This window comes from Pleurodeles waltl, chromosome 9 (genome assembly GCF_031143425.1).
Source record: "Pleurodeles waltl isolate 20211129_DDA chromosome 9, aPleWal1.hap1.20221129, whole genome shotgun sequence".
Lineage (NCBI taxonomy): Eukaryota > Metazoa > Chordata > Amphibia > Caudata > Salamandridae > Pleurodeles > Pleurodeles waltl.
In genome coordinates, this window is record NC_090448.1 from 540375699 (window position 1) to 540403077 (window position 27379).

The window sequence follows — 27379 nt, forward strand, 5'->3', positions numbered from 1 at the left end:
TGCATCTGCAGGATGCCTGCTTTCATGAACGTGTCCTCGAATCCCATAGATGATCCTTGTGGTTTAAGGTGGATCAGGAGCATTTCCACTTTGCTATTCTCCCCTTCAACCTCATCAGTGCCCCCTGGATGTTCAAAAAAGTGCTGGTGGTCGCAGCACAACTATGTCGAGGTAGAGTAAAACTGGGATCCTCAATCTACAACTAGCTGTTGAAGGCTGGTCCACCTCAGTCAGTCAAAGACCACCTTTAGACAACATGGAACCTCCTGTCATTACTGGGGTTCTGTCAGCGTGCCAAAGTCACACCTGACTCCTTTGCAGGGAGTTCTTTTGGCTGGAGCGATCCTGGATGCATTGCAGTTTTGGGTTTTCCTTCCACAAGTTCAGGCCATTCAGGCTATAATACCCTTTGTTCTGGGTCTCTGCGAAATTGGCTGTGAGGTTTCGGGCTTCTTGACATTCTGTATCCTGCACATCTATTAGCCCAGATGTCATATGTAAGTTCTGCAGTGAAACCTGAAGTCTGTGGGCGGGCCGCAGGGTAGTCTGTTGGTATCCACCCATGTTTCGTCAAAGAATGCGTAAGGCCAGCTGCAGTTGTATTGACGGCGTACCTCTCTCGTTGTCCCATGCAGAGCGAACAGTAGTGACAGATGCATTGCTCCTGACATTGGGAGGTTATTTGGGAAAAGTGGAGATCAGCGATCTCCTGTCTCTGCACATCTGTTGGATTTGTGGGCCATTCACCTGAAAACCTTCCTACTGTCTATCCAAAGAATGTTGTTTCAGGTTCTCACCAACACCACACCTTTGCTACTGTGACAAGCATGGCAGTGTAGGGTAGGGCAGGGTCCTGTGCTAGGAGGCACATCAGCTCTGGAACTGGCTGGAGCCTCATGATGTTTCCCTAGTCATGGACCACCTGGTGGGATCTTTGAACATCAAGGCAGACCATCTCGGCCAGCAGCGCCTGGTAGATCACGAGTGGCAGTTAAACCCCCGGGTGGCACAGGGCATCTTCCAGCAATGGTTAGATCTGTGACCACTGAAAACAAGTAAGGTCAACTTTTTTGCGTAGTAGAATTTCCGAGAAGGCTGTCTCTCAGACTCATTCTGAATAGAGTGAAGCATGGGACACCAGTACGCCTTCTGACCTGCCTCCAGTTCTGAATGTAATCTGGATTGGGCAAGGAGTGTGTGGTACCTGGAACTTCTGGGCATAAGCCTCTCTCTTCCGTTCAGGCTTCTGGTTTTGGAGGATCTCCTGTTAAAGCTGCAGGGCAGGGTCCTGCATTCTAACTTGCACAATCTGCACCTACATTCAACGAGATTAAATAGTGGCAGTTGGCTCTGTTTGCACTTCCTCCCGAAGTTGTGGATGTAATTCTGGTTGGCAGGGGTCCTTATACAAATTGCAGTTGGTGAATCATTTTTTCGCTGTGATAACTGCAGTGGTCTTTTGACAAACCTGAGCATATGGCTGTGTCTCACTAGGTCTGAAATTCACTGATCAGATGTAATGTCTTGCCATTGAAAATAAAAGGAAGATATTCCACTTCCCAAAAGACACTAGGAAATAGGCATTGGAAACGGGGAAGCTACGCAAGCTGGAATTCACTGTCAGTATGAGGAATCCTGATGTCCCTGACTAAAAGTTGTTTTCTTGCGTTGCTTTCTGAAATATGAGGAGTAAAGCATTTAGCTTCAACTTTTGTATAGTTCAATTGCCTATAATATGGCATCTGTGAAGTTTGTTACTCTGGGGGTAGTATGGTATGCAATGAGAGATCTCTGCCCCTTTCACCAGTAAAGTCCAACTCTGTTTCATATTTGAACTCCCTGAAAGAACTAGCCATGCAGGTGTCTGATTTGAGCAATTGTATTGCCTCCTCTAAGTGCTTTTTTAAAAAAGATGCTTGCCATCAAACGGCATGTGTAGGATGCAATGTTGCTCATCATAAGTATACAAAGTGAATCATAAAAACCCATGTCATCTAATGACCACCGGTCTTGCCATATACTGAAACCTGGAGATAGCCACATCCATGCCATCATCTGTTTCGGCCTCTGAAGCCCTTTTTTGCCTCTTGGAGAATCTTGTGCAGAAGATGACTGAGATATTGGGCAATGTCCGCCCACGTCTTGAGATCATAGAGATCAACTATAGTCAGAGAGGTGTCCGTTTTAAGGAAGGAGACTTTTTTTTTGTCCATATGTCTGCCTCCCCTTTCCAGCAGTGCTGTGGAAGTTGGTTTCCTAAACCAGCAATGTTCAGCTTGGAACTTACAGTGCCATTGTGTTCTGAACCAGGTATACAGGTGTTGTATCTGCTGCTCTTTCCCTTTTGAAACTAGGTAGTAAGTGTAAGGAAATGCCTCCTTGGCATGGTTACCCCCTGACTTTTTGCCTTTGCTGATGCTATGTTTTGAATTGAAAGTGTGCTGAGGCCTGCTAACCAGGCCCCAGCACCAGTGTTCTTTCCCAAACCTGTACTTTTGATTCCACAGTTGGCACACCCTGGCATCCAGGTAAGTCCCTTGTAACTGGTACCCCTGGTACCAAGGGCCCTGATGCCAGGGAAGGTCTCTAAGGGCTGCAGCATATCTTATGCCACCCTGGGGACCCCTCACTCAGCACAGACACACTGCTTGCCAGCTTGTGTGTGCTGGTGAGAACAAAACGAGTAAGTCGACATGGCAGTCCCCTCAGGGTGCCATGCCAACCTCACACTGCCTATGCAGTATAGATAAGTCACCCCTCTAGTAGGCCTTAGAGCCCTACGGCAGGGTGCACTATACCATAGGTGAGGGCACCAGTGCATGAGCACTGTGCCCCTACAGTGTCTAAGCCAAACCTTAGACATTGTAAGTGCAGGGTAGCCATAAGAGTATATGGTCTGGGAGTCTGTCAAACACGGACTCCACAGCACCATAATGGCTACACTGAAAACTGGGAAGTTTGGTATCAAACTTCTCAGCACAATAAATGCACACTGATGCCAGTGTACATTTTATTGTAAACTACACCCCAGAGGGCACCTTAGAGGTGCCCCCTGAAACCTAATCCAACTACCTGGGTAGGCTGACTGGTTCTAGCAGCCTGCCACACTCGAGACATGTTGCTGGCCACATGGGGAGAGTGCCTGTGTCACTCTGTGGCCTGTAACAAAGCCTGCACTGGGTGGAGATGCTATCACCTCCCCCAGGCAGGAGCTGTAACACCTGGCGGTGAGCCTCAAAGGCTTACCCCCTTTGTTCCAGCACCACAGGGCACTCCAGCTAGTGGAGTTGCCCGCCCCCTCCGGTCACAGCCCCACTTTTGGCGGCAAGGCCGGAGGAGATAATGAGAATAACAAGGAGGAGTCACTGGCCAGTCAGGACAGCCCCTAAGGTGTCCTGAGCTGAAGTGACTCTAACTTTTAGAAATCCTCCATCTTGCAGATAGAGGAATCCCCCAATAGGGATAGGAATGTGCCCCCCTCCCCTTGGGAGGAGGCACAAAGAGGGTGTACCCACCCTCAGGGCTAGTAGCCATTGGCTACTAACCCCCCCGACCTAAACACACCCTTAAATTTAGTATTTAAGGGCTTCCCTGAACATAAGAATTTAGATTCCTGTAACTTACCGAAGAAGAAGACTGCTGAGCTGAAAACCCCTGCAGAAGAAGAAAGAAGACACCAATGCTTTGGCCCCAGTCCTACCGGCCTGTCTCCTGCCTTCTAAAGAAACCTGCTCCAGCGACGCTTTCTCCAGGACCAGCGACCTCTGAATCCTCAGAGGACTGCCCTGCTTCCAAGAGACCAAGAAACTCCCGAGAACAGCGGCCCTGTTCAACAAAGACTGCAACTTTGTATCCAGAGGAGCAGATTTAAAGACCCCTGCAATCCCCGCAAGAAGCGTGAGACTTGCAACACTGCACCCGGCGACCCCGACTCGACTGGTGGAGAAACACCTCAGGGAGGACCCTCCGGCGACTCAGACTGTGAGTAACCAAAGTTGTCCCCCCTGAGCCCCCACAGCAACGCCTGCAGAGGGAATCCCGAGGCTCCCCCTGACCGCGACTGTCTGACTCTAAAATCCCGACGGCTGGAAAAGACCCTGCACCCTCAGCTCCCAGCACCTGAAGGATCGGAACTCCAATGCAGGAGTGACCCCCAGGAGGCCCTCTCCCTTGCCCAGGTGGTGGCTACCCCGAGGAGCCCCCCCCCCCCCTTGCCTGCCTGCACTGCTGAAGAGACCCCTCGGTCTCCCATTGAATCCTATTGAGAACCTGACGCTTATTTGCACACTGCACCCGGCCGCCCCGCGCTGCTGAGGGTGTACTTTCTGTGTGGACTTGTGTCCCCCCCGGTGCCCTACAAAACCCCCCTGGTCTGCCCTCCGAAGACGCGGGTACTTACCTGCTGGCAGACTGGAACCGGGGCACCCCCTTACCTCCATTGAAGCCTATGTGTTGTGGGCACCACTTTGAACTCTGCACCTGACTGGCCCTGAGCTGCTGGTGTGGTGACTTTGGGGTTGCTCTGAACCCCCAACGGTGGGCTACCTTGGACCCCAATTTGAACCCCGTAGGTGGTTGACTTACCTGCAAGAACTAACATTACTTTACCTCCCCCAGGAACTGTGAAAATTGCTCTAAGTGTCCACTTTTAAAACCGCTTATTGTGTTTTATGTAAAAAGTATATATGCTCTTGTGATTATTCAAAGTTCCTAGAGTACTTACCTGCAATACCTTTCAAATGAGATATTACATGTAGAATTTGAACCTGTGGTTCTTAAAATAAACTAAGAAAATATATTTTTCTATAACAAAACCTATTGGCCTGGATTTGTCTCGGAGTGTGTGTTCCTCATTTATTGCCTGTGTGTATGTACAACAAATGCTTAACACTACTCCTTTGATAAGCCTACTGCTCGACCACACTACCACAAAATAGAGCATTAGTATTATCTCTTTTTGCCACTATCTTACCTCTAAGGGGAACCCTTGGACTCTGTGAATACTATTCCTTACTTTGAAATAGTGCATACAGAGCCAAATTCCTACAGTAAGCTTCACCGAGAGACTGATGTCTATAGGATTTTATCTTCTAGCTTCCAAGTGTAGTCTGCTATAAGGATGGATTAGACTGATTTTTCTAGGAACTACCTTGTAATTATAAAGAAAACAATCATTCTCACTACTTTTTACCGGTAGGACTTATTCCTATGATGTTGTATTAAGGAATGAAAGCAGGTGGTATCATCCAGAGGAGTGGTGGGCTCACCAGTTGCAGATGCCGCATTGTTGTCTTATTTATTTAGTGCAGTTTTGCTTCTATGTTACCATCCAAAGAGTCCTTTACTGCGCGTGAACAGTGCCTTGACTGTAAAGAGGCTGGTTTGGAGTTCGGAGAACTATACAGTCTGTGGCTGTAATTGTTGAACTGACCTGAGGAGTTTGTGGTTGAGCTGGCTGGTCGCTGAACTGGTCGGTCAATCAGGGGTGGTCTGATGTAGTTAAGATGCACCTTCAGGGTGTGCAGGAGTTTAAGGAAAACAACTATAATAGTCAGTTTATGATGATTAGTACTCTGAGCATTGCTGGATCTTGATAACGTCACTGATAATAAAATTCGTCAAAATGCCTTCCGTAATATGGATGACCACATCTCTAGTGGGAGTTCTCATGATGGATCCCTTTGTCCTCATGATCTTAATACTGCTGCTTCTTTTTGGCCCTTTGTGTGAAGCTGAAGGAGCCTTCATCCTGCAACTGTCTTCTTTGCATAGAATGTTTGCAGGTAACTCCTGAGGGACTTTACTTGATGAGGAATATTCAAATGTCATTGTACGGTTTGTGGGAGCCGTGGATAGAGAAACCAGCTTTATCTGTAGTGCTGATATGGTGGTTGTGTCATCAGTTAAGGTGATGCAGTAGGTGATGGAAATGTCGATAGGCATGCTGTCTGAGTTCCTGATAGTGGGTCTGTGGACTGTGCCACGCATGTCAACTGACAAGGTATCACCTGTGTTCATTTGAATGTGGATGAAACGGATACAGCTCCTTTCCTCATTGCAGTTTTTGACAGATGTTTGTCTTGTGATGGACCTTAGATGACTAGGTGGCCTCTCTGACTTCCTGACCTTTTATTGGAGGCCTGCCACGGATGTTCCTATGCAGTAGTTGATGGATTCAGGTCCGAAGACACCTTGTGAGGTGGTGATGTTTCCTCAAAATTATATTTGTGTTTTTTTTTTTTTTAACTTGATGGGAGGCACTATGAGTGGATTCCTTGCTGGAAGAGGCCATGTCACTTCATTTGAAACAACCGAAGCAGTCTACCTTCCCTGTCACTCAGACTTCCAGCTGAAACATTTTGACAGCTCTTGCATTCTTGCACTTGTGCTGTGGATACAGGTAGTAAACTGTGAGCTAACCACAGGTATATCTAACTATATTCTATATTGACCATCTGTGTAAAGATTAAGGAAATCTTACTACTAGTAGTTGGTTGTAAAAGACTATTTATGTTGACCATTGGGTCTAGGCTAGTCATGATCCTGTAGGTATAAAAGTGCAAGTATTTCCAAGCAGAGACAACACTTTCTTGTGTATCCCGTTAATGGGGCACACCAACCATAAATCCAGAAGTGTGGTTGCACGTAGCACAAATGGAGAACGGTCTACTGGAATTCATGAAACGGGAATATCTCTACTCCGTTGAATAATCCTACAACAGTTTACACATCAGACTTTAAAAAAAATGTTTTTAATTTTTTGTGTTGTATGTAGATCATAAATATGTTTTTGTTTCCTATTCTATGTTTTCAAAGGTGCACCTTTTTATATTACAAAAGCCTTCTTTTGTACTTTGTAAGTATTGTTGAATTTGGTTTGAACTGATTTGCGCTCAGTTGGCTTTTTATTTCAACATTATTGGCAATATTTTCTGTCTTTATTCCTTTTACTTTAATAAAGCCACCATGCCTTCACTTCTGGCCAAATTTCCATTTTGCTATGAAAAACTGATTCTCTTTGATTCTGCATCTTCCTTTACCCGATTACCACCAGGTGCAGAGACGATAGCAAGAATACCTATTGAGAATGAAGAGGGGATTTTGCTCCCTTGCAAAGATAGTTAACTCACTGTAGTATTTCTCCTGGTTGATTTTCAGCCCTTCTTCTAATGTTAGAAAGGAAAAACAGTACCAGTTGCTCGGTCCTTTTCACTGCTAGATAATGTTGTCAACCTCTACTTCAAACCAATCCTAAGGTTGCACAAGAGAAAGAAGTTTGTACTGAGGACTGTGGGCCTCAACCACTAAAGAGAAAGCACATCTGTTTTGTCAGAAGCAGAAAGAGTTGTCCCATCACCACTGCAACCTCCTTCAAAAGGAGATCTTTGATTCATTGTTGGTAGACTGTAACTCCTGCTTCTGAAGCCAGATGATGGACAAGTGTCTCCTAAAAATGAGGTTTTTTTCAGGGGGTGGAACTAAGCTTAATTAGCTCTGGATCACCTACTTGGGGGATGTGTACAAAGGGGATAGTCTTCTGTCGTTCCAAGACCTAAAAGAATAGTATGGACTGGATAAGACACAATTTTTCCGATATCTGCAAGTGCAACACGCCGTGGAGGCCCATATTTCTTCAGACACTCACCTCCCTGAAAATAGCCTGCTAGAGGCCAATCTACTAACCAGGAAACTGGGTAAGAAAGCAGTATCCCAAATTTAGAAGTCACTACTCACGAATACCACAGATGGTTTTGTCCACCTGTGACTGAAATGGGCACAATGGGTTGGGTAACCTGATGACTGTGACTTGCGGGAGGAATTCCTGGCCCCCAGGGAACTAGCCATCTCAGCTAGGCTGCGGATGATATTTAATTGCCTCCATGCAGCTTACATAACCGCAGCAAGACTACTGAATGTCTATCGGAACGCTTTCAACCTGTGCTAGGTGTGGCCTCCCTGGGGGGAGATGTTCTCCACATGATCCTGAGTTGTCCTCAACTAAGGCCCTTCTGGGAGGGGGTTGGTAATGACATGGCGGAGGTATTAGGGCTCCCTATAGACTTGAGTCCTAGGTTAGCTGTGCTGGAGCTGCTGAAAGAATTGGGGGGGGGAGGCAAGCAGAAAGGACATGTTTCGTAGTTAAAAAAGGGACATAGAACGTATGTGGACGCAACCCAAAAGTCCATAGTTGGTGGGATGGAGGGCGGGGGAGGATTAGTGCGCGCACCAAGAAAAGCAGATCTATGGTGCCCAGAAAAACATGACAAAATATGGGGGACATGGTGGACCCACCATGGAGTACTATTGTAATGTTACAATGAATGCTGGTGGACCGGTAATGCAACGTGAGATTTGCTATCTAACCTTACTGTTGCTAATGTTGGAGCGCGATGTGTATACACTGTTTCCAACATTCAATAAAAATTTGGTTATATAAAAAAAAAAAAAAAAAAAACTTAACCAACTCTCTTGTCCGGAGTCAAGGTAATTCCTCAGACTTTAACATAGAAACACATCAGAGCCTTTGATTCCCTAATTGCTGTGTATCCTAGAACCCAGTATATACATCTTCTAGACACCATCAGCTGTGCTGGGCTGTTGGGATCATTCTGTGTGGGGGTTCAGTGGTTCATGGAAGAGTATGTGAAAGAAAAAATACAAGACTGATAGTTTCAAAACCAGAGTGTCAGTCTGCATATCTGCTAATACAGCAGCTTGGACAGAAAAAGGATGTCCAGGCAAAGATCGACATGCTGCCTGGGCTGTCTCTAAGCCTTTCTTTTTTCCATCACAGGATAATTTGTTGTGCATATCATTAGAGAAATTAACTGCATACAAGATAATGTAAAGGCCATCAAGGTCTGAGATTTAGTGATGAGGGTTATTCTTCTTAGTCTTTGTTTTATTAGTATGGTGGTTATTATAATGATTATGACGAAAGTTTGAGGACTGATCATGTTCACTTGCACTCTCTGGTAGGGAAAGCATTACAAACATCTGAGAGAGACCAAGAATAACAAGGCAAATATTTGCCCATGGATTTCCAGAATGTCTATAATAAGATGTAAAAACATCACCTCCTGACTTTGTTCTTTCAAGGTTTAACATTTTCTGTACTCTGAAGATTATATTGGAACTGCAACTGTAACAAATGATGGAGCAAGCACCAAGTCTTAAGAAGCAGGACTACTGCAAAGTATATTTTCTTGTGAGGAAAGCAAAGCCCGAATAGGCGTTAAAAGTCTGTTTTGGACCTTGGAACAATCTGTGTGGTGGTTTTCCTTGCTGGTTGGCTGCGCTGTAATTTTCATTTCTTTGAATGAAATGGGAGTGGGTGATGTGGCTTGTAGGTATAATGTTTTCTATAGTGCATGTCTCCATGGGAAGTATGTACAGGGAGGGGATGCAGGGACTTAAAGCTGTCACTAAACTGTGTCCACTGTGATATTGTATGTTATCAGATACCTACAATGTCACTACTCTTAAATACACACTGTAACATTCTTTACAATCTATATGGGTGTGTCAGAATTTTCAAAGCACTGTTTGAACTTCACTAAATGTTGCTACTGTTGATGGCTAATTTGATACCCCTTCATATTCTAGATAAATTTGACTTGCCCACCTTGCATGTTCTTAAGTAGCTTGTCCACCTATCTTATATAGAGTGGTTCTATCGCGTGATTGGGTGGTGCAAGAAATTGGTATGATTGCAAGGTGAGTTGTGGTATGATAGTGACACACTATTTGTTCGATGGAATAGGAAGCAATGCAATGGTGTGCTGTTGGATGGTGTAGTATGGGAGGGTTTTTATAGTGTATTTCACTATTTGGGATATGTCAGGTGGTATAGCTGTCGTGGTATGATAGTTTGTGGTGCTGAATGGATGTAATATGCATAGTGACTAACTGAGTTAGTGAAAGTATATCTTAGTGGGCATAAGGCAAGGGTGGTGCCTGGTCTGATTTGTGGCATACATGTACTTGAGTAACTTTTTGTGTGCTTGATTGCATACTCCGTCTCATCCTTAAATGGTAGAAGGTCTTCTCGTGCAATTAAAGGCATAAAGAGTGCAGAAATGAGGCATAATTTATTTGATGTTGACATTGGTATGTTTAATATCTAAATTTGCAAATGTTGAATGCATTGCTGTTCGTACTGTTTAACAATATAATATGATGTTCTGCAGCTATTCTGTATCCAGGAGAGACGTCTCGCAAATTGATGCTCTAGACCTTTTGAAATCAGAAATGTCTTCAAATCAAGGTAAACTAAATCATGTATACTTGGATGTCATTCCAAAAATTCCTGCTTTTGCATTTCATTTGTTTACTACCAAAGATAACCTGTTTCAATATGTGCCTTTTTAAAAACATTTTTTTCATTTATAAAGGCGCATAGTAGCCGTTAGATCTGATTTCTAAACCCAATATAAAACAGTTGTGCTCTTTGCAGCGTGCAAGAACAATAGTAGGTCCTACGGCATATTAGTAACTGTCTGTCTCCATTGAGATTTTTTCTTTAATCCCACTATGTATGTACCAGTAAGCTTGCTAAATATAAGGATTTGGAGCGTCCTTTGACTTGACTTCTCTTGGTCCTGTAGAAGCATAAGATACTCTGTTGACATGTCCTTCTGCCAATTCAAATTGCATGAGTAGTCTGTCCGTCCAACCACCTCCAGTCTTCCAGTGACTATCAGAGAAGCACCTCACTAGTAATATGCCTAGTTTGTGTATTATTTTTATTGTTGTTATTGTTGTTGTTATTATTATTAAATCAGATGTTCCCAGGTAAGATGGCAATTTTCCTATATCTACAAAGTTTTTTAGCATGTCCTTGTCAGGGTCAATTATTTTGAATGGGATTTGCGTTAAGAATTCGGCAGGGAACATATTTGGTTGGGAGTCTTGCCAATTCGAAATGACAGAGGGGCATTAAAGTCATCACCTTGAAATCTTCATACTGGCGAGCTCACTCTTTGCGGGAGAGACTCTAGACTGGGAGGTCTTTTATAACTCTCCAGCACCACTGGTTTGACGGCTGTGTTCGGTGCATATAATACAGTATAATATGATACAAAGGTTTGTGCAGTTACTCTCAACTTGGAACCCCTGTTGAACCATTATAAGGCCCGGTATATCTTTTTCAATAAGCAGTCGGACTTTTTTATCCGTTTTGTTTCCCCTTTGATAAATGCAGCTTTGGGCTGCCAGCCAGGCCATGCCACCTTGAACTCTCTCAAAAGTTTGTTTTAGGTCTTTTTTTTTTTTTCTGTACTCCATATTGTGGGGTGTGATCGAGATTGGAGTCTGCAACTACCAGGATTCTAACCCTAGAAGATGCACTTCTGGTCTTGCAACTCCACCTTTCTGGTGACTAATCTTTCGTGCTGGGAGGCTCCGTATTACCACCCTGATTGTGGCTCTGAGCACTTTCCAGAGCGTTGGAGGCAACTCCAGTGTCCTGGCTTCTCTCGAAATAACATGTCTGCTTTACTTTTAACATGTGGTCTGAATCCTGAGTTAGTCAACCTCGCTGGAATCCGTCTGTCTACTGCCCCATCCCTTCATTTCAGTATCCATTCCCGAGGTGCAGGTTAATATAAAGCATCAAAGTACTGAAAATGAGGAGTAAGAAATTTAGGAATTTAACCACATCTTCCTTTAGATCAAAGAGACTGGATGGGCCTTCTCTATTACTGTAATTGAAATCAGTTTAATTTCGGAATCTGTGCTGTTGTTGAGTACCGCCCCTTGTCAAATAAAATCCGGATTTATAGAGCGCAACTACTCACCTGTAAGGGTCTCATTACAGCCTACAGTCCACTCCACAGTCCAAATGACTAACAGTGCCTTTCAGAAACAACAAAAGACTTGCTATCTTTAATTTAATAACTGGGTTTTAAGGGTCTGCACACAGGAATGCACTCCAGATTAGGACTTGATCTACAGAAAAACTGCCAACATATTACAGAATATAAAGCTGTGAACGAGCTACAACAAATTGACATCCAACCTAGGCCAAAGAATTAAGTGTTTGGGACTAACAAAGAAAGCTACATTTGTGGTTGATCAGTGGCAGCACAATTTAATGCCTGGCTTTGTTTAACCTGTACAATCCTCAAACTTCTCAGTATAGGGAAAAACGTTCAGTACTTACCTTTAACACAAAATGTGTGTTAGGAAGATAAGAGGTCTTTGTCCTCAATCTGAATTAGTATCATGTCTGCAGGCCATTCCCCCTTAGACCAGTGGTTCCCTACCTTTTGTCTTCTATGGACCCCCACTTTATGATCACTGGAACCCGGGGACTCCCACTGATTCATTATTTGAATCAGAGGACCTCCAATTAATCATTACTAGAAGCCAGGGACACTGGCCTAAACATGGATGATGATTCAAAACGCAATACAATACGCAAAAAACACAGAAACAAACATTCATCAAACACATACACACAACACATTTTAATTTGTGAACAAATATAAATAATTTGAATAGGAAGGTTGACGCATTTCTAAATTAAATTGAAGCTACACATCGTCCATACCATATTTGATGTCATGCACCTGCACTGCTCCCAAGAATCAATCTCAGGATACTAATTACATTTTTAGATTCCAGTTTCAAATTCCTTGACAATTAGTGTTTTTCAGTTGTACATTTAGCCATTTTACCTATATACACTTTATTAATCTGTTAATATTTTATTTAATTTGTGAAGCAGTCGTGGACCCCTTGCAGAGGCCTTGCGGACCAACAGGGGCTCCCTGCACTACAATTTAGGAACTACTGCTTTTTTTTTTGAAGTACTAAATGAACAGAAGCCTGTTGTTCGAGTAGGAGTTAGTGAATGGGTTTGGGAACGGAGAATACTAAAGAAGGGTTAAAGTTAGATGTTGGGTGTTGAAATGGAAAACAGTTTAAAATGTGAGGTTGTTTGAATAGTCTCTGCTTCTTCCATAAACAATATTGTGCTTGGTCACAATTCTATTTTGCTTTAAGTAGGTGTGTATGTGATATATATATATTCGATGGCATGTGTAGCTGCAGATACACATGCTGTGCATTATCCTGCCATCTAGTGTTGGGCTTGGAGTGTTACAAGTTGTTTTTCTTCGAAGAAGTCTTTTCGAGTCACGAGACCGAGGGACTCCTCCCTTTCAACTCCATTGCGCATGGGCGTCGACTCCATCTTAGATTGTTTTTTTTCAGCCATCGGGTTCGGACGTGTTCCTCTTCGCTCCGTGTTTCGGTTCGGAAAAGATAGTTATCAATCGGAAAATTCGACGGTATGTTTACGCTCGGTACCGGGTTAGTGCTAGCACATCGACACCGAAGAAAAGAAGAGCTCTGGCAGCCCTTCTGGGCTTCCACTCCTCGGCGGGGCCTGGTCGGCCCGACCGCGTGCATCTTCAAGGCTCATGGAACAGACCCTGTAGGAAGTTGGCTCTGTATGCACTATTTCAAAGTAAGGAATAGTATGCACAGAGTCCAAGGGTTCCCCTTAGAGGTAAGATAGTGGCAAAAAGAGATAATACTAATGCTCTATTTTGTGGTAGTGTGGTCGAGCAGTAGGCTTATCAATGGAGTAGTGTTAAGCATTTGTTATACATACACACAGGCAATAAATGAGGAACACACACTCCAAGACAATTCCAGGCCAATAGGTTTTTGTATAGAAAAATATATTTTCTTAGTTTATTTTAAGAACCACAGGTTCAAATTCTACATGTAATATCTCATTTGAAAGGTATTGCAGGTAAGTACTTTAGGAACTTTGAATAATCAGAATAGCATATATACTTTTTACATAAAACACATATAGCTATTTTAAAAGTGGACACACTGCAATTTTCACAGTTCCTAGGGGAGGTAAGTTATCGTTAGTTCTTGCAGGTAAGTAAACCACCTATGGGGTTCAAATTGGGGTCCAAGGTAGCCCACCGTTGGGGGTTCAGAGCAACCCCAAAGTCACCACACCAGCAGCTCAGGGCCGGTCAGGTGCAGAGTACAAAGTGGTGCCCAAAACGCATAGGCTTCAATGGAGAAGGGGGTGCCCCGGTTCCAGTCTGCCAGCAGGTAAGTACCCGCGTCTTCGGAGGGCAGACCAGGGGGGTTTTGTAGGGCACCGGGGGGGACACAAGTCCACACAGAAGTTACACCCTCAGCAGCGCGGGGGCGGCCGGGATGCATTGTGCAAACATGCGTCTGGTTTGTAATAGGAATCAATGGGAGACCAAGGGGTCTCTTCAGCGGTGCAGGCAGGCAAGGGGGGGGGCTCCTCGGGGTAGCCACCACCTGGGCAAGGGAGAGGGCCTCCTGGGGGGTCACTCATGCTCTGGAGTTCCGATCCTTCAGGTCCTGGGGGCTGCGGGTGCAGGGTCTTTTCCAGGCGTCGGGATCTTAGAGTCAGGCAGTCGCGGTCAGGCGGAGCCTCGGGATTCCCTCTGCAGGCGTCGCTGTGGGGGTTCAGGGGGGACAACTTTGGTTATTCACAGTCTTGGAGTCGCCTGGGGGTCCTCCCTGTAGCGTTGTTTCTTCACCAGTCGAGTCGGGGTCGCCGGGTGCAGTGTTGCAAGTCTCACGCTTCTGGCGGGGATTGCAGGGGTCTTTAAAGCTGCTCCTCTGGAAACAAAGTTGCAGTCTTTGTTGAACAGGGCTGCTGTTCTCAGGAGTTTCTTGGTCCTTTTAGAGCAGGGCAGTCCTCTGATGATTCAGGGGTCGCTGGTCCTGGGGAAAGCGTCGCTGGAGCAGTTTTCTTCCGAAGGGGGGAGACAGGCCGGTAGAGCTGGGGCCAAAGCAGTTGGTGTCTCCGTCTTCTCTGCAGGGTTTTCAGCTCAGCAGTCCTCTTCTTCTTTAGGTTGCAGGAATCTGAGTTCCTAGGTTCTGGGGAGCCCTTAAATACAAAATTTAAGGGCGTGTTTAGGTCTGGGGGGTTAGTAGCCAATGGCTCCTAGCCCTGAGGGTGGGTACACCCTCTTTGTGCCTCCTCCCAAGGGGAGGGGTCACATTCCTATCCCTATTGGGGGATCCTCCATCTGCAAGATGGAGGATTTCTAAAAGTTAGTCACCTCAGCTCAGGACACCTTAGGGGCTGTCCTGACTGGCCAGTGACTCCTCCTTGTTGTTCTCATTATTTCCGCCGGCCTTGCTGCCAAAAGTGGGGCCGTGGCCGGAGGGGGCGGGCAACTCCACTAGCTGGAGTGCCCTGTGGTGCTGGAACAAAGGGGGTGAGCCTTTGAGGCTCACCGCCAGGTGTTACAGCTCCTGCCTGGGGGAGGTGATAGCATCTCCACCCAGTGCAGGTTTTGTTACTAGCCCCAGAGTGACAAAGGCACTCTCCCCATGTGGCCAGCAACATGTCTCGAGTGTGGCAGGCTGCTAGAACCAGTCAGCCTACACGGGTAGTTGGTTAAGGTTTCAGGGGGCACCTCTAAGGTGCCCTCTGGGGTGTATTTTACAATAAAATGTACACTGGCATCGGTGTGCATTTATTGTGCTGAGTAGTTTGATACCAAACTTCCCAGTTTTCAGTGTAGCCATTATGGTGCTGTGGAGTCCGTGTTTGACAGACTCCCAGACCATATACTCTTATGGCTACCCTGCACTTACAATGTATAAGGTTTTGCTTAGACACTGTAGGGGCACAGTGCTCATGCACTGGTGCCCTCACCTATGGTATAGTGCACCCTGCCTTAGGGCTGTAAGGCCTGCTAGAGGGGTGACTTATCTATACTGCATAGGCAGTGTGAGGTTGGCATGGCACCCTGAGGGGAGTGCCATGTCGACTTACTCGTTTTGTCCTCACCAGCACACACAAGCAGGCAAGCAGTGTGTCTGTGCTGAGTGAGGGGTCCCCAAGGTGGCATAAGATATGCTGCAGCCCTTAGAGACCTTCCCTGGCATCAGGGCCCTTGGTACCAGGGGTACCAGTTACAAGGGACTTACCTGGATGCCAGGGTGTGCCAATTGTGAAAACAAAAGTACAGGTTAGGTAAAGAACACTGGTGCTGGGGCCTGGTTAGCAGGCCTCAGCACACTTTCAATTCAAAACATAGCATCAGCAAAGGCAAAAAGTCAGGGGGTAACCATGCCAAGGAGGCATTTCCTTACAGACCCCGTTCCGCTTCTGCCCCAAATGCCACGCTAAGTATCCTTATACAGACCAACACTTGGTCTGTAATCTGTGATTGTCCCCCGAACACAGAGGATACGTGCGAGGCCTGTCGGGCATTTCGATCCAAGAAGACACTGCGGGATCGTAGAGCTCGAAGACTTCAAATGGCGTCGACACCGGGCAGACACCCAGACGTCGAAGAAGAGGAGACATTCTCCATTCCAGATTCGGACTCGGACGAGCCCGAGAGAGAGCAGCCGACGAGGCAACAAACTGTGAGTAAACCAGCCCCGGCAAAGACTCATGAAGGCCCAGGGGACGCCACTGCCAACAGGCCATGGCTTTACCCGAAAGCACGGTGACCAAACATCGGCACCGAAAAAGGCCTCCCAGCAGCTGAAGACATCCGACTCCGGTCGAGATACCGGCTCCGACCAGACTCTGCACCGAGAGATTGGCACCCCGAAATCCAAAAAGGTTTCTTCGGAGCCGAAAAAGACTGCTGAAAAGGTTTCGGTGCTGAAACACGCAGCCTCTGAGCCGAAACACAGCTCCTATACAGACAAACAGGGCCTTTCCTCACAATTAAAAGGCCACAGGTTTGAACAACAACTGGGCATGGGAGAGCCGGACCATACCCAGAGGAGGCTCCATATACAAAGACACGGGGAAAATCAGAACTCTTCCTCCAATTAAGATGAGGCGGAAATGCAGCCAAAAGCAAAAGTGGCTAAGGAAAGAACACCACCACAGTTTTCTCCACAGCCATCGCCACCGCACTCTCCACATCTGCCCCCAGTAGCAACACCCCCATGATGCAGTCACCAACGCACACAGGGATGAGCCAAGATGACCCGGATGCATGGGATCTGTATGATGCACCGGTCTCAGATAAGTCCGGATTGCTACCCGGCAAGGCCATCAGCACCGGAGGACAGTACTGCTTACATGCAGGTGGTTTCCAGGGCAGCTACTTTTCATAACGTAGCGTTGCATGCAGAGCCCATAGAAGATGACTTCTTGTTCAATACCCTGTCATCTACGCACAGCCAATACCAAAGTTTGCCAATGTTACCAGTCATGTTAAAACACGCCAAACAGGTGTTTCAAGACCCAGTCAAGAGCAGAGCCATCACACCTAGGGTGGAGAAGAAATATAAACCTCCCCCTACGGACCCTGTGTACATTACACAACAGCTAACTCCTGATTCGGTGGTAGTAGGAGCAGCCCGGAAAAGGGCAAACTCACAAACTTCTGGAGACGCACCACCACCCGACAAAAAGTAGGAAATTCGATGCAGCAGGCAAAATGGTGGCAGCACAGGCAGCCAATCAATGGCGAATTGCCAATTTGCAAGCTCTACTGGCAAGATACGACAGGGCACATTGGGACGAAATGCAACATTTCATTCAACACCTTCCCAAAGAGTTCCAGAAACGTGCCCAACAGGTTGTCGAGGAGGGCCAAACTATCTCCAACAACCAAATAAGGTCGGCTGTGGACTCAGCAGACACGACGGCCAGAACAGTAAACACGGCGGTAACCATTCGGAGACACGCGTGGCTACGTACCTCCGGATTTAAGCCAGAAATTCAGCAGGCGGTTCTGAATATGCCTTTCAACGGACAACAATTGTTTGGGCCGGAGGTGGATACAGCAATAGACAAACTGAAGAAAGACACTGACACGGCCAAAGCCATGGGCGTGCTCTACTCCACACAGAGCAGAGTCACTTTTAGGAAGCCGCACTTTAGAGGGGGGTTTCGGGCCCAGACCACAGAGCCTTCCACGTCACAAGCCAGACCCACATACCAGGGCCGATATCAGAGAGGAGGTTTTCGGGGACAATATGGGGTGGACAGTTCCCTAAAACAAGAGGGAAATTCCAAAGCCCAAAAACCCCACAAACTAAACAGTGACTCCAACGTCACAAACCCCCACCACACAACACCAGTGGGGGGGGAGGCTCACAGATTATTACCAAAATTGGGAACACATAACTACGGACGCGTGGGTCCTAGCCATTATCCAACATGGTTATTACATAGAATTCATACATTTGCCACCAAATGTGCCTCCAAGAGCACACAAAATGTCCAAACAACACTTAGATCTGTTACAACTAGAAGTCCAAGCATTGTTGCAAAAAGAAGCAATAGAGCTAGTACCCAACCATCAAAAAGGAACAGGTGTTTACTCCCTGTATTTCCTAATCCCAAAAAAGGACAATACACTGAGACCCATATTAGACCTCAGAACGCTAAATCTTTACATCAAATCAGATCATTTACATATGGTGACACTTCAAGACGTGATTCCCTTGCTCAAACATCAGGACTACATGTCAACATTAGATCTCAAGGATGCTTACTTCCACATACCCATACATCCTTCCCACAGGAAATACTTGAGGTTTGTAATCCAAGGCGTGCATTACCAATTCAAAGTGTTACCGTTCGGGATAACAACCGCACCAAGGGTATTCACAAAATGCCTTGCAGTAGTAGCTGCTCATATCAGGAGACAGCACATGCACGTATTCCCTTACTTAGACGATTGGTTAATAAAAAGCAGCACTCAGCAACAGTGTCTTCTACACACAAAATACGTCATAGAAACCCTTCACAAACTAGGGTTCTCTATAAACTACCAAAAATCACATCTACAACCATGTCAAATACAACAATACTTAGGAGCAACAATCAACACACAAAAAAGGATTGCCACTCCAAGTCCACAAAGGGTACAAGCCTTCCAAAATGTAATACTAAACATGCAGCCAAACCAACACTACCAGGTGAAGTTTGTAATGAAACTTCTAGGCATGATGTCTTCATGCATAGCCGTTGTCCCAAACGCAAGACTACACATGCGGCCCTTACAACAGTGCCTAGCAAAACAATGGACACAAGCACAGGGTCAACTCCAAGATCTAGTGTTGATAGACCGCCAAACACACTCCTCGCTTCAGTGGTGGAATCCTATAAATTTAAACCAAGGGCGGCCATTCCAAGACCCTGTGCCTCAATACGTGATCACAACAGATGCTTCCATGATAGGGTGGGGAGCACACCTCAACCAGCACAGTGTACAGGGACAATGGGACGCTCAACAAAGGCAACTTCATATAAATCATCTAGAGCTGTTAGCAGTGTTTCTAGCGTTGAAAGCATTTCAACTTCTAATAGCCCACAAACACATTCTTGTCAAAACAGACAACATGACAACAATGTATTACCTAAACAAACAGGGAGGGACACACTCATCACAAATGTGTCTTAGCACAAAGAATTTGGCATTGGGCGATTCACAATCACATTCGCCTAATAGCACAGTATATCCCAGGGATTCAAAACCAGTTAGCCGACAATCTCAGTCGAGATCACCAACAAACAAACGAATGGGAAATTCATCCCCAGATACTAAAAACTTACTTTCTACGCTGGGGAATTCCAGAAATAGACCTATTCGCAACAAAAGAAAACACAAAATGCCAAAACTTTGCGTCCAGGTATCCACACCCACACTCCAAGGGCAATGCGTTATGGATGAGCTGGTCAGGGATATTTGCTTACGCTTTTCCCCCTCTCCCACTCCTTCCGTATCTGGTAAACAAATTGAGTCAAAACAAACTCAAACTAATACTAATAGCACCAACCTGGGCTCGCCAAACGTGGTACACAACACTACTAGACCTATCAGTAGTACCTCATATCAAACTACCAAACAGACCAGATCTATTAACTCAACACAAACAACAGATCAGACACCCGAATCCAGCATCGCTCAATCTAGCAATCTGCCTCCTGAAGTCTTAAAATTTGGGCATTTAGACCTTACACAGGAATGTATGGAGGTCATTAAACAAGCTAGAAAACCTACTACAAGACATTGTTACGCAAACAAATGGAAAAGATTTGTTTATTACTGCCATAATAATCAAATTCAACCGCTACATGCTTCCGCAAAAAACATTGTAAGCTACTTACTTCACTTACAAAAATCTAAATTAGCTTTTTCTTCCATTAAAATACATCTCACAGCAATATCTGCCTATCTGCAGATTACACATTCAACATCACTCTTTAGAATCCCAGTCATCAAAGCATTTATGGAGGGTTTAAAAATAATCATACCACTGAGAACACCCACCAGTTCCCTCGTGGAACCTCAATATTGTATTAACACAACTCATGGGTCCACCATTTGAACCCATGCATTCTTGTGAGATACAATACTTAACCTGGAAAGTAGCCTTCCTAATAGCTATCACATCTCTTAGAAGAGTAAGTGAAATACAAGCATTTACTATACAAGAACCCTTTATACAAATACATAAACATAAAGTAGTTCTCCGTACAAATCCCAAATTTTTACCAAAAGTTATATCACCGTTCCACCTAAACCAAACAGTGGAACTCCCAGTCTTTTTTCCACAACCAGACTCAGTAGCTGAAAGAGCCTTACATACATTAGACATTAAAAGAGCACTAATGTACTATATTGATAGAACAAAACTATTTCACAAAACAATTGTTTGTAGCCTTCCAAAAACCTCATGCAGGAAATCCAATATCCAAACAAGGCATTGCCAGATGGATAGTGAAATGCATTCAGACCTGCTATATTAAAGCAAAAAGAGATCTACCTATTACACCTAAGGCGCACTCCACTAGGAACAAAGGTGCCAAAATGGCCTTTCTAGGAAATCTACCTATGACAGAAATCTGTAAGGCAGCCACATGGTCTATGCCTCATACATTCACAAAACATTACTGTGTAGATGTGTTAACAACACAACAAGCCACAGTAGGACAGGCTGTATTATGAACATTATTTCAGACAACTTCAACCCCTACAGGCTAAGCCACCGCTTTTGGGGAGATAACTGCTTACTAGTCTATGCACAGCATGTGTATCTGCAGCTACACATGCTATTGAACGGAAAATGTCACTTACCCAGTGTACATCTGTTCGTGGCATGAGATGCTGCAGATTCACATGCGCCCTCCCGCCTCCCCGGGAGCCTGTAGCCGTGTTAAGTTGATAAAAATTGTACATTATAGGTTGATGTAACTTGTACATTTGTAAATTTGTAAATATATATCACTTTTATACACATTATGTACTTACATACTTACTCCATTGCATGGGCACCTTTACTATATACACAACTCCTACCTCACCCTCTGCGGGGAAAAACAATCTAAGATGGAGTCGACGCCCATGCGCAATGGAGCCGAAATGGGAGGAGTCCCTCGGTCTCGTGACTCGAAAAGACTTCTTCGAAGAAAAACAACTTGTAACACTCCGAGCCCAACACCAGATGGCGGGATGTGCACAGCATGTGAATCTGCAGCGACTAATGCCACGAACAGATGTACACTGGGTAAGTGACATTTTTTATTTATATATATATATATATATATATATATATATATATATATATATATATATACACATACATTAACAGATAAATACGCTGACATTGTACCTTTTTAATGTAGACCAATTATCATTATACCATTGGCGTATTGAAATTGTTAGCTATATTAAACACACAGAATTAGAATCCAAGCAATGATTTGGTTTAGAGTCTAGGCATATCAAACACAATTCCCCTATACTGCCACTAGTCCCCTCAAATTGTGAGCTTTTTTTCTTCCACAGCTGCCGAATGCGATATATAGATATAGATATAGATATATATATATATAGATATATATATATATATATATATATATATATATATATATATATATATATATAGATTTCACAGCCATGCTTTGATCTAATCCCTTTTTTCCACATTTCAATGATTGACATGTTTTTTTGCAATGTCCCTTTTAACGACGAGTAAACCAAACCGCAAAAACACTATTTGTGTCCGTATGTAACAGTGTGTAGCAAAGCAAGTTTCTAGTGTTTCTTGAGGCTCCACCTTACCTCTCTCTGAGGATACAATTAACTCCCTCCTAAAAGGGACCTTATTTACAATAATGCCATGGTGTGTGGATAACCTCTCCTGTCTGGCTCTTAAACCGAAGCAAACCCCGGGAGGCTATCTGGCTGTTACACTGGAATTTTATCAGGTGAGATGGGCAATTGAATCAGTCAAAACTGCAACACTATGGCTGATTTATGTGTGAATATTCTTGCTTCCTGCCCATCTTTCAGTGATGTTTCAAATGATACTTTCACAACCCTGTCTCAGCTTATCAAGAGTCTGGAGTGTTAATCATTAATGAGAAGCCTTTGTAGGATATTTTGTGTTCTGTTATTCCCCATCAATAACTTAGCCTCTGCCAGTTCAAAATCTGGAAGTTTAACCAAATACGTTATGTGTGGGGTGATTGCTGGATGTAACTGGAGGTATAGAAAATACGTCATTTGTGAAGCTCAGTCTCCTCATCAACCTCCCCTAAAGAACAAAAGGTTATCTAATCGCATCTCTCAATTCAAAAGTCCTGACACTATCCCACCTGCAGTTTCATTGCGATTTGAACACTTGGCCCAATGTGTTTCCCCATCTCATTGTGGCTTTCTGGTTTGCTTATACTACTATCCCAGATCGGTGAAGTTTCTCACCATATCTAAATCACTGTATGGGTGCCTCTGATGGAGGGTTACGAGAGAGTAACTCCAAAGTGAAGTAAAAATAGGTGGATGTCTGTCTGCCATTTTTCTGTCGCAGTGCAGTTTGAGTGTGTGTTCTACAGCCATTCATTGACCTTGATCAGGTGTGATGCCTTGTAATATGAAGTGATGTTTGGTGCTCAGATTCCCCTGTCGCAGTGACACTTAAAATATTTTTGGGGGAACCCAAAAGCCACAGAAAAACCTGTATGCTTGAGTTGAGCCGTTCTTGTTTGTTAAATTTTGAAGTTGGTAAATTAGTCTCAGCAAGGCAACCATCTTAATTAGAACTGCTCTTCCCATAAAAGAGGGGACCACAACGCAAGTTGGATATGTAGTCTGTCTGTAGATATGTTTTTCTGTCACGGCATAGCAGCTTCTTGTAAATACTCAGGACACATACCAGACCATTTTTTTCATTTATTTTTTTAAACTTTGCCCACCATGGCCATATGTTCCAGTGTGAGCAGTCCAGCCTGCCTGAACTGCCAAGTTCTCTCCAAACCACCACACAAGCAATCCAGTTTCACCGTCATTGGGGCTCTTTAGTCGGTTGCTGGTTGGTTCCAGTGGCATGGTGAGCATGGCACCTATGTCTGGGCATTGTGCTTAAGACACAATAGTAAAAGACGACAAAGTGTTGCACAAGGTGCAGTTTCTGTAGCACAGCATTAGAAGTGCCATGTGCAAATGATTTCAAATAAAAAAAATAAAAAAGCTGATGCCACCTCCAACTGTTTTTATGTTGAAAAGACTGTTGCATGCACAAAACATTTACTGCGCCCATCACACACCAGCCTACTATCAGGTCTTCTTGTCTGGTTTATTCTTCTAATTAAACTGCTAGACATTTTTACAAAGCAATGTTGCAGTTACTGCTATGCCATTTTAGTTGTCATTGAATGCATGTGAAGGACTATCGTTGTAATGGTTGGGCATTGAATAAACCTAAATAAATGTAGTTTCTTGTGTATTTTATACTGTTGTTTTTTATTGTCCAAGAGCCCTTAAGCTCCACCCAACTTGATTATTAGTCTAGGTGGTGAAGCAGTTCTGGAAAGAAAATCAACAACAGTAGCATATATGATGTGATAAGAACGTACAAAATCAATTTTGACTATCTGCAGTACAAGTATGTCTTCCAAGTGTAAATCTTTTTGGTTGCTAGGTGCCTTGGAGTCACCAATTGTGGTGTTTTTTTTTTCCTCTCCTATTGCGATGTTGCCAGGAGCTTCCTGAAATGCTGGTATGTGGGTAATCTTTTCGACCCTTGTGTTTCAACATATTAAACATAAATCGACATGTAGGTTTAAGGCTTGTCAGAAAAGACATTCTAGGCCCGAGTGTACTCTGTGAACCTTTTCTGTGGTATTACCACATGCAGCAGAAAGGTTTGAAATTAGTACATCACATTTTAATTTGATTCTGGCTTTGAGGTGAAGGGAGTGAGTGTGGGTTTGGTATAATTTCAATTCCATTAAGGCCCCTTCCTACCTTACTGCTTTGTGAATTTTTTTGTATTTATTGAGGAGCAAAACCATTTCAGCAATGCTTTACATAGAAATTAAAAGTGGTACATGATGTTCTCAGCAGGATGGTTAAGTTTGTCTGGGAAGTGGAAGGTGTTCTGAATTGGATGCAAACAATGTTGGCATATATAAAAGTAATAAAGTTTGTTTGTTAGACTTGTGGAGTGATCATATTGTGTGGGAAAGTTAGAGTTGAAGAGCTCAAGCAATAAAGTGTCATTGGTGTTATTGTTTTTTTAAGAACAGTTAACTGCTGGTTAGGAAGGAATATTTGAGGTTGAGTGAGGTGCTTGTCTAGTAGAGTGGCATAAGCAAAATAGGTTAATTACGATATACTACCAGTGAGGAGATGAATGTTGACATAACATAGAAATTGGGGCAGCAAATAGTGTCGATGTCTGATTGGTAAGGGGGTAAGCTAGCCTATTAATAAATAAACTACAGAATGAGAATTCTATTTTTTGGGGGAATCCAATCTGGCTGTAGCGTGGAACTGTGCTGATGTTTGGAGGTTATGGCAAAACTGCCCCAGAGATAAAGTACATTTTGGGAAAACTCATTAGGTTGCAGTAATTTTGTAATAGGAAAGGGCAATAATTTCATACTGCTTTCCTTACAGCCTAGTTTATAGGATGTATTACATTTGATGGTGTCTACCCTCTGTTTGGGGGTCATATCCCTCTTCCCATCACTTAAAAATATTACGTGAACAAAAGAAATCAGCATAGACAATCATGGTTCAGATGCCCATAATTGAGCAATGTATACATACAGCATTATCAGAGGTAACTAGTGTAGGAAGCTGGCTATCTATGTGGTGTGCCAGTTTAGGGGCACACTATGGAAACTGTACAGACAACCCCAGTTGATAGAGGCTTTAAGTAATAACACTAAGTGCTCTCTTTTGTGGCAGTGTGGGTGTGCAGTTGAGCACCCCCAGTCAGTAATTGGGACACACTTTCAAGAAGTAACACGGGACCAATTTAGAAAACTAATACTTATTTTTATATATTTAACACCAATAACTTCAATCTTAGGTAAGTACTTATAGAGTTAGTAAATTTACAGGAAAGACAAAAATGGATATTGTAATCCTATGGATAAAAACATACTGCATACAGTCACTTCTCAATGACTTACAGGACTGCCCTCTTGGACTTTACGTGAGTGGTGGTCAATGTCCAAAGCAGCACCAACAGGCCATCTTGGTCAGCTCCGGGGTGTGTGAGTGCAGAGGTGCTTTTCGGCATCTGGGGCCCTGCTCAAGTCAATAGGGAAATGGTCCTGTTGAAAAGAGGCTGCAAGCAGGGGGTGGGGGGGAGAAGAGAAGAAGAGGGGTTCAGTCTGGTTAAATCTACAGGGCGACTTCAGGGTCTCTGGCACTCGGAGACACCAGCTGTTCAATGATACTCTGGCTGGGGGAGGGGAGGGGGATTGTGTGCAGTGTTGCTTTGTCTAGCTGGGTCGCAATGTGGGAGGTTATCGCAGTTTTCTTTACCTGTGGAAAGAGGCTACAGGTGGGAGCTGGGGGACCAATGCAGCCAAATCCAGGGGGGAGCTCTGGACCTGATTGATTCACTTTGATTCGGGTGCAGAGGTGCCTTTTGGTGTTGGATCTTGGCAGTAGGATGCTCAGTCCTTGTATTGGTGACCTGGTGAAGAGGGGAAACAGGGCAGTAGGGCCACTCTTGATGCTGGGCTTGTGAATCCTGACATCCCTCTATGGTAGACCTGCCTTTGTGCTGTTGGGAGTCTGGATTGGACCACAACAAGCCTTGTTTGCTTCAGAGGGTCCGATACCCCTCCCAGAGCAGGGAGGCTCTGGGAGGGGTCAGCATCTCAGACCTTCAGTGAAGTGGCGGGGCTGATCTCCAAACAATCTTTGCCTAGCGCATTGTTTCCTTGGTGGGCCGGACAGTCAACGGACAGAGTACTTGACTTAGTGAGCAGTGCCTTCAGATGCAGGGATGCAGTTTCTCTACTTCAAAGGAGATCCTTTCCCAGTTGTGAGGTGTTAGGCAGCCCTCCAAAGGTTTGGGGAGGTTGTCCAGCTCTTTGAGAATTTGATCCCATTGATTGTCGAAGTGAAAGCAGCCTGGAGGAGTTTGGCACCAGTCTTCGGTGCACGTCTTCGATTCTTGCTCTCTTGGTCTTTTTCTTTCTTCCTTGGTTCCCAGTAGTCAGACTTGACACTTTCTGGTGTCAGGGAGCCCCTGGGTGTTGGAGGAGTGTAATGTAGTAGCCAATGGCCTACTTACCTCTGGGGTCACTAAACCCCCCATATGACCACTTCCTGCAAGTAGTGGGCATCACCCTGTCCCAGAGTTCCTGATTTCACCACACACAAGATAATCAAATTCTTTCCTTTGTGTTCACTTCAGTTAGTCCACCCTAGGGGTATGAATAGCCTGATAGTGTACCAAGCCTCCTGACTATCTAATTTGCCACCTGTCCTGGTGCCAAAGGAGCCTCAAGCAGAGGGGGGTGGTAGCCTCTCCCAGGCCTGGGGGAGGCCGGGATCGCATATTGAACTCTGCAGGGACTTTAAAGTCCCTGGCTTGGCATGCAGATTAACTAACCATACTGCTGGATGCGGTGATGGCACCTCCTGGCAGAGAAGGCATTGTTTCTGATGTCTGAGAGTAGGGGCTTTCACCTCCAGAGGGGGTCAGAAATTTGTCTGTGGTGGCAGGCTGGTTGAGACCAGTCAGCCAGCACACTTGAGAGCTAGTACGGTTTCAGTGGGCACCTCTAAGGTACCCTCTGGGTGCATATCATAATAAATTCAGTACTGACATCAGTGTGGGTTTATTAAGACGAGGTGTTTGATAACAAACTCCATAGGTTTCAGTGAGCCATAATTTAGCTGGGTTACTTGTTTGACCAGTGCCAAGTACGTAGCTTAAGATGGCTTCCCTGTTCACTTGTAATATTTAGTTATAGAGCTAGATATCTCATCTCATGCTGATATGCCCTCACATAAAATATAACAATGTACCCTGCCTTAGGGCAATGCGATATAGTAGGTCACATATGACACGTAATACATAGCTGCATACACTCATAGCATGAATAAAACCTCATAGCATG

General features: G+C 44.6%; 1 protein-coding gene across 1 annotated transcript in view; it reads left to right on the forward strand.

The window, feature by feature from the left end:
• ARID4A (AT-rich interaction domain 4A) overlaps positions 1 to 27379 on the forward strand; it is a 360940-nt gene that overhangs the window by 58408 nt on the left and 275153 nt on the right. Inside the window, exon 10 of the mRNA XM_069207594.1 lies at positions 10191 to 10267. Within this exon, the coding sequence (XP_069063695.1) occupies positions 10191 to 10267 (77 nt within the window). The remainder of the gene's footprint in view (positions 1 to 10190; positions 10268 to 27379) is intronic.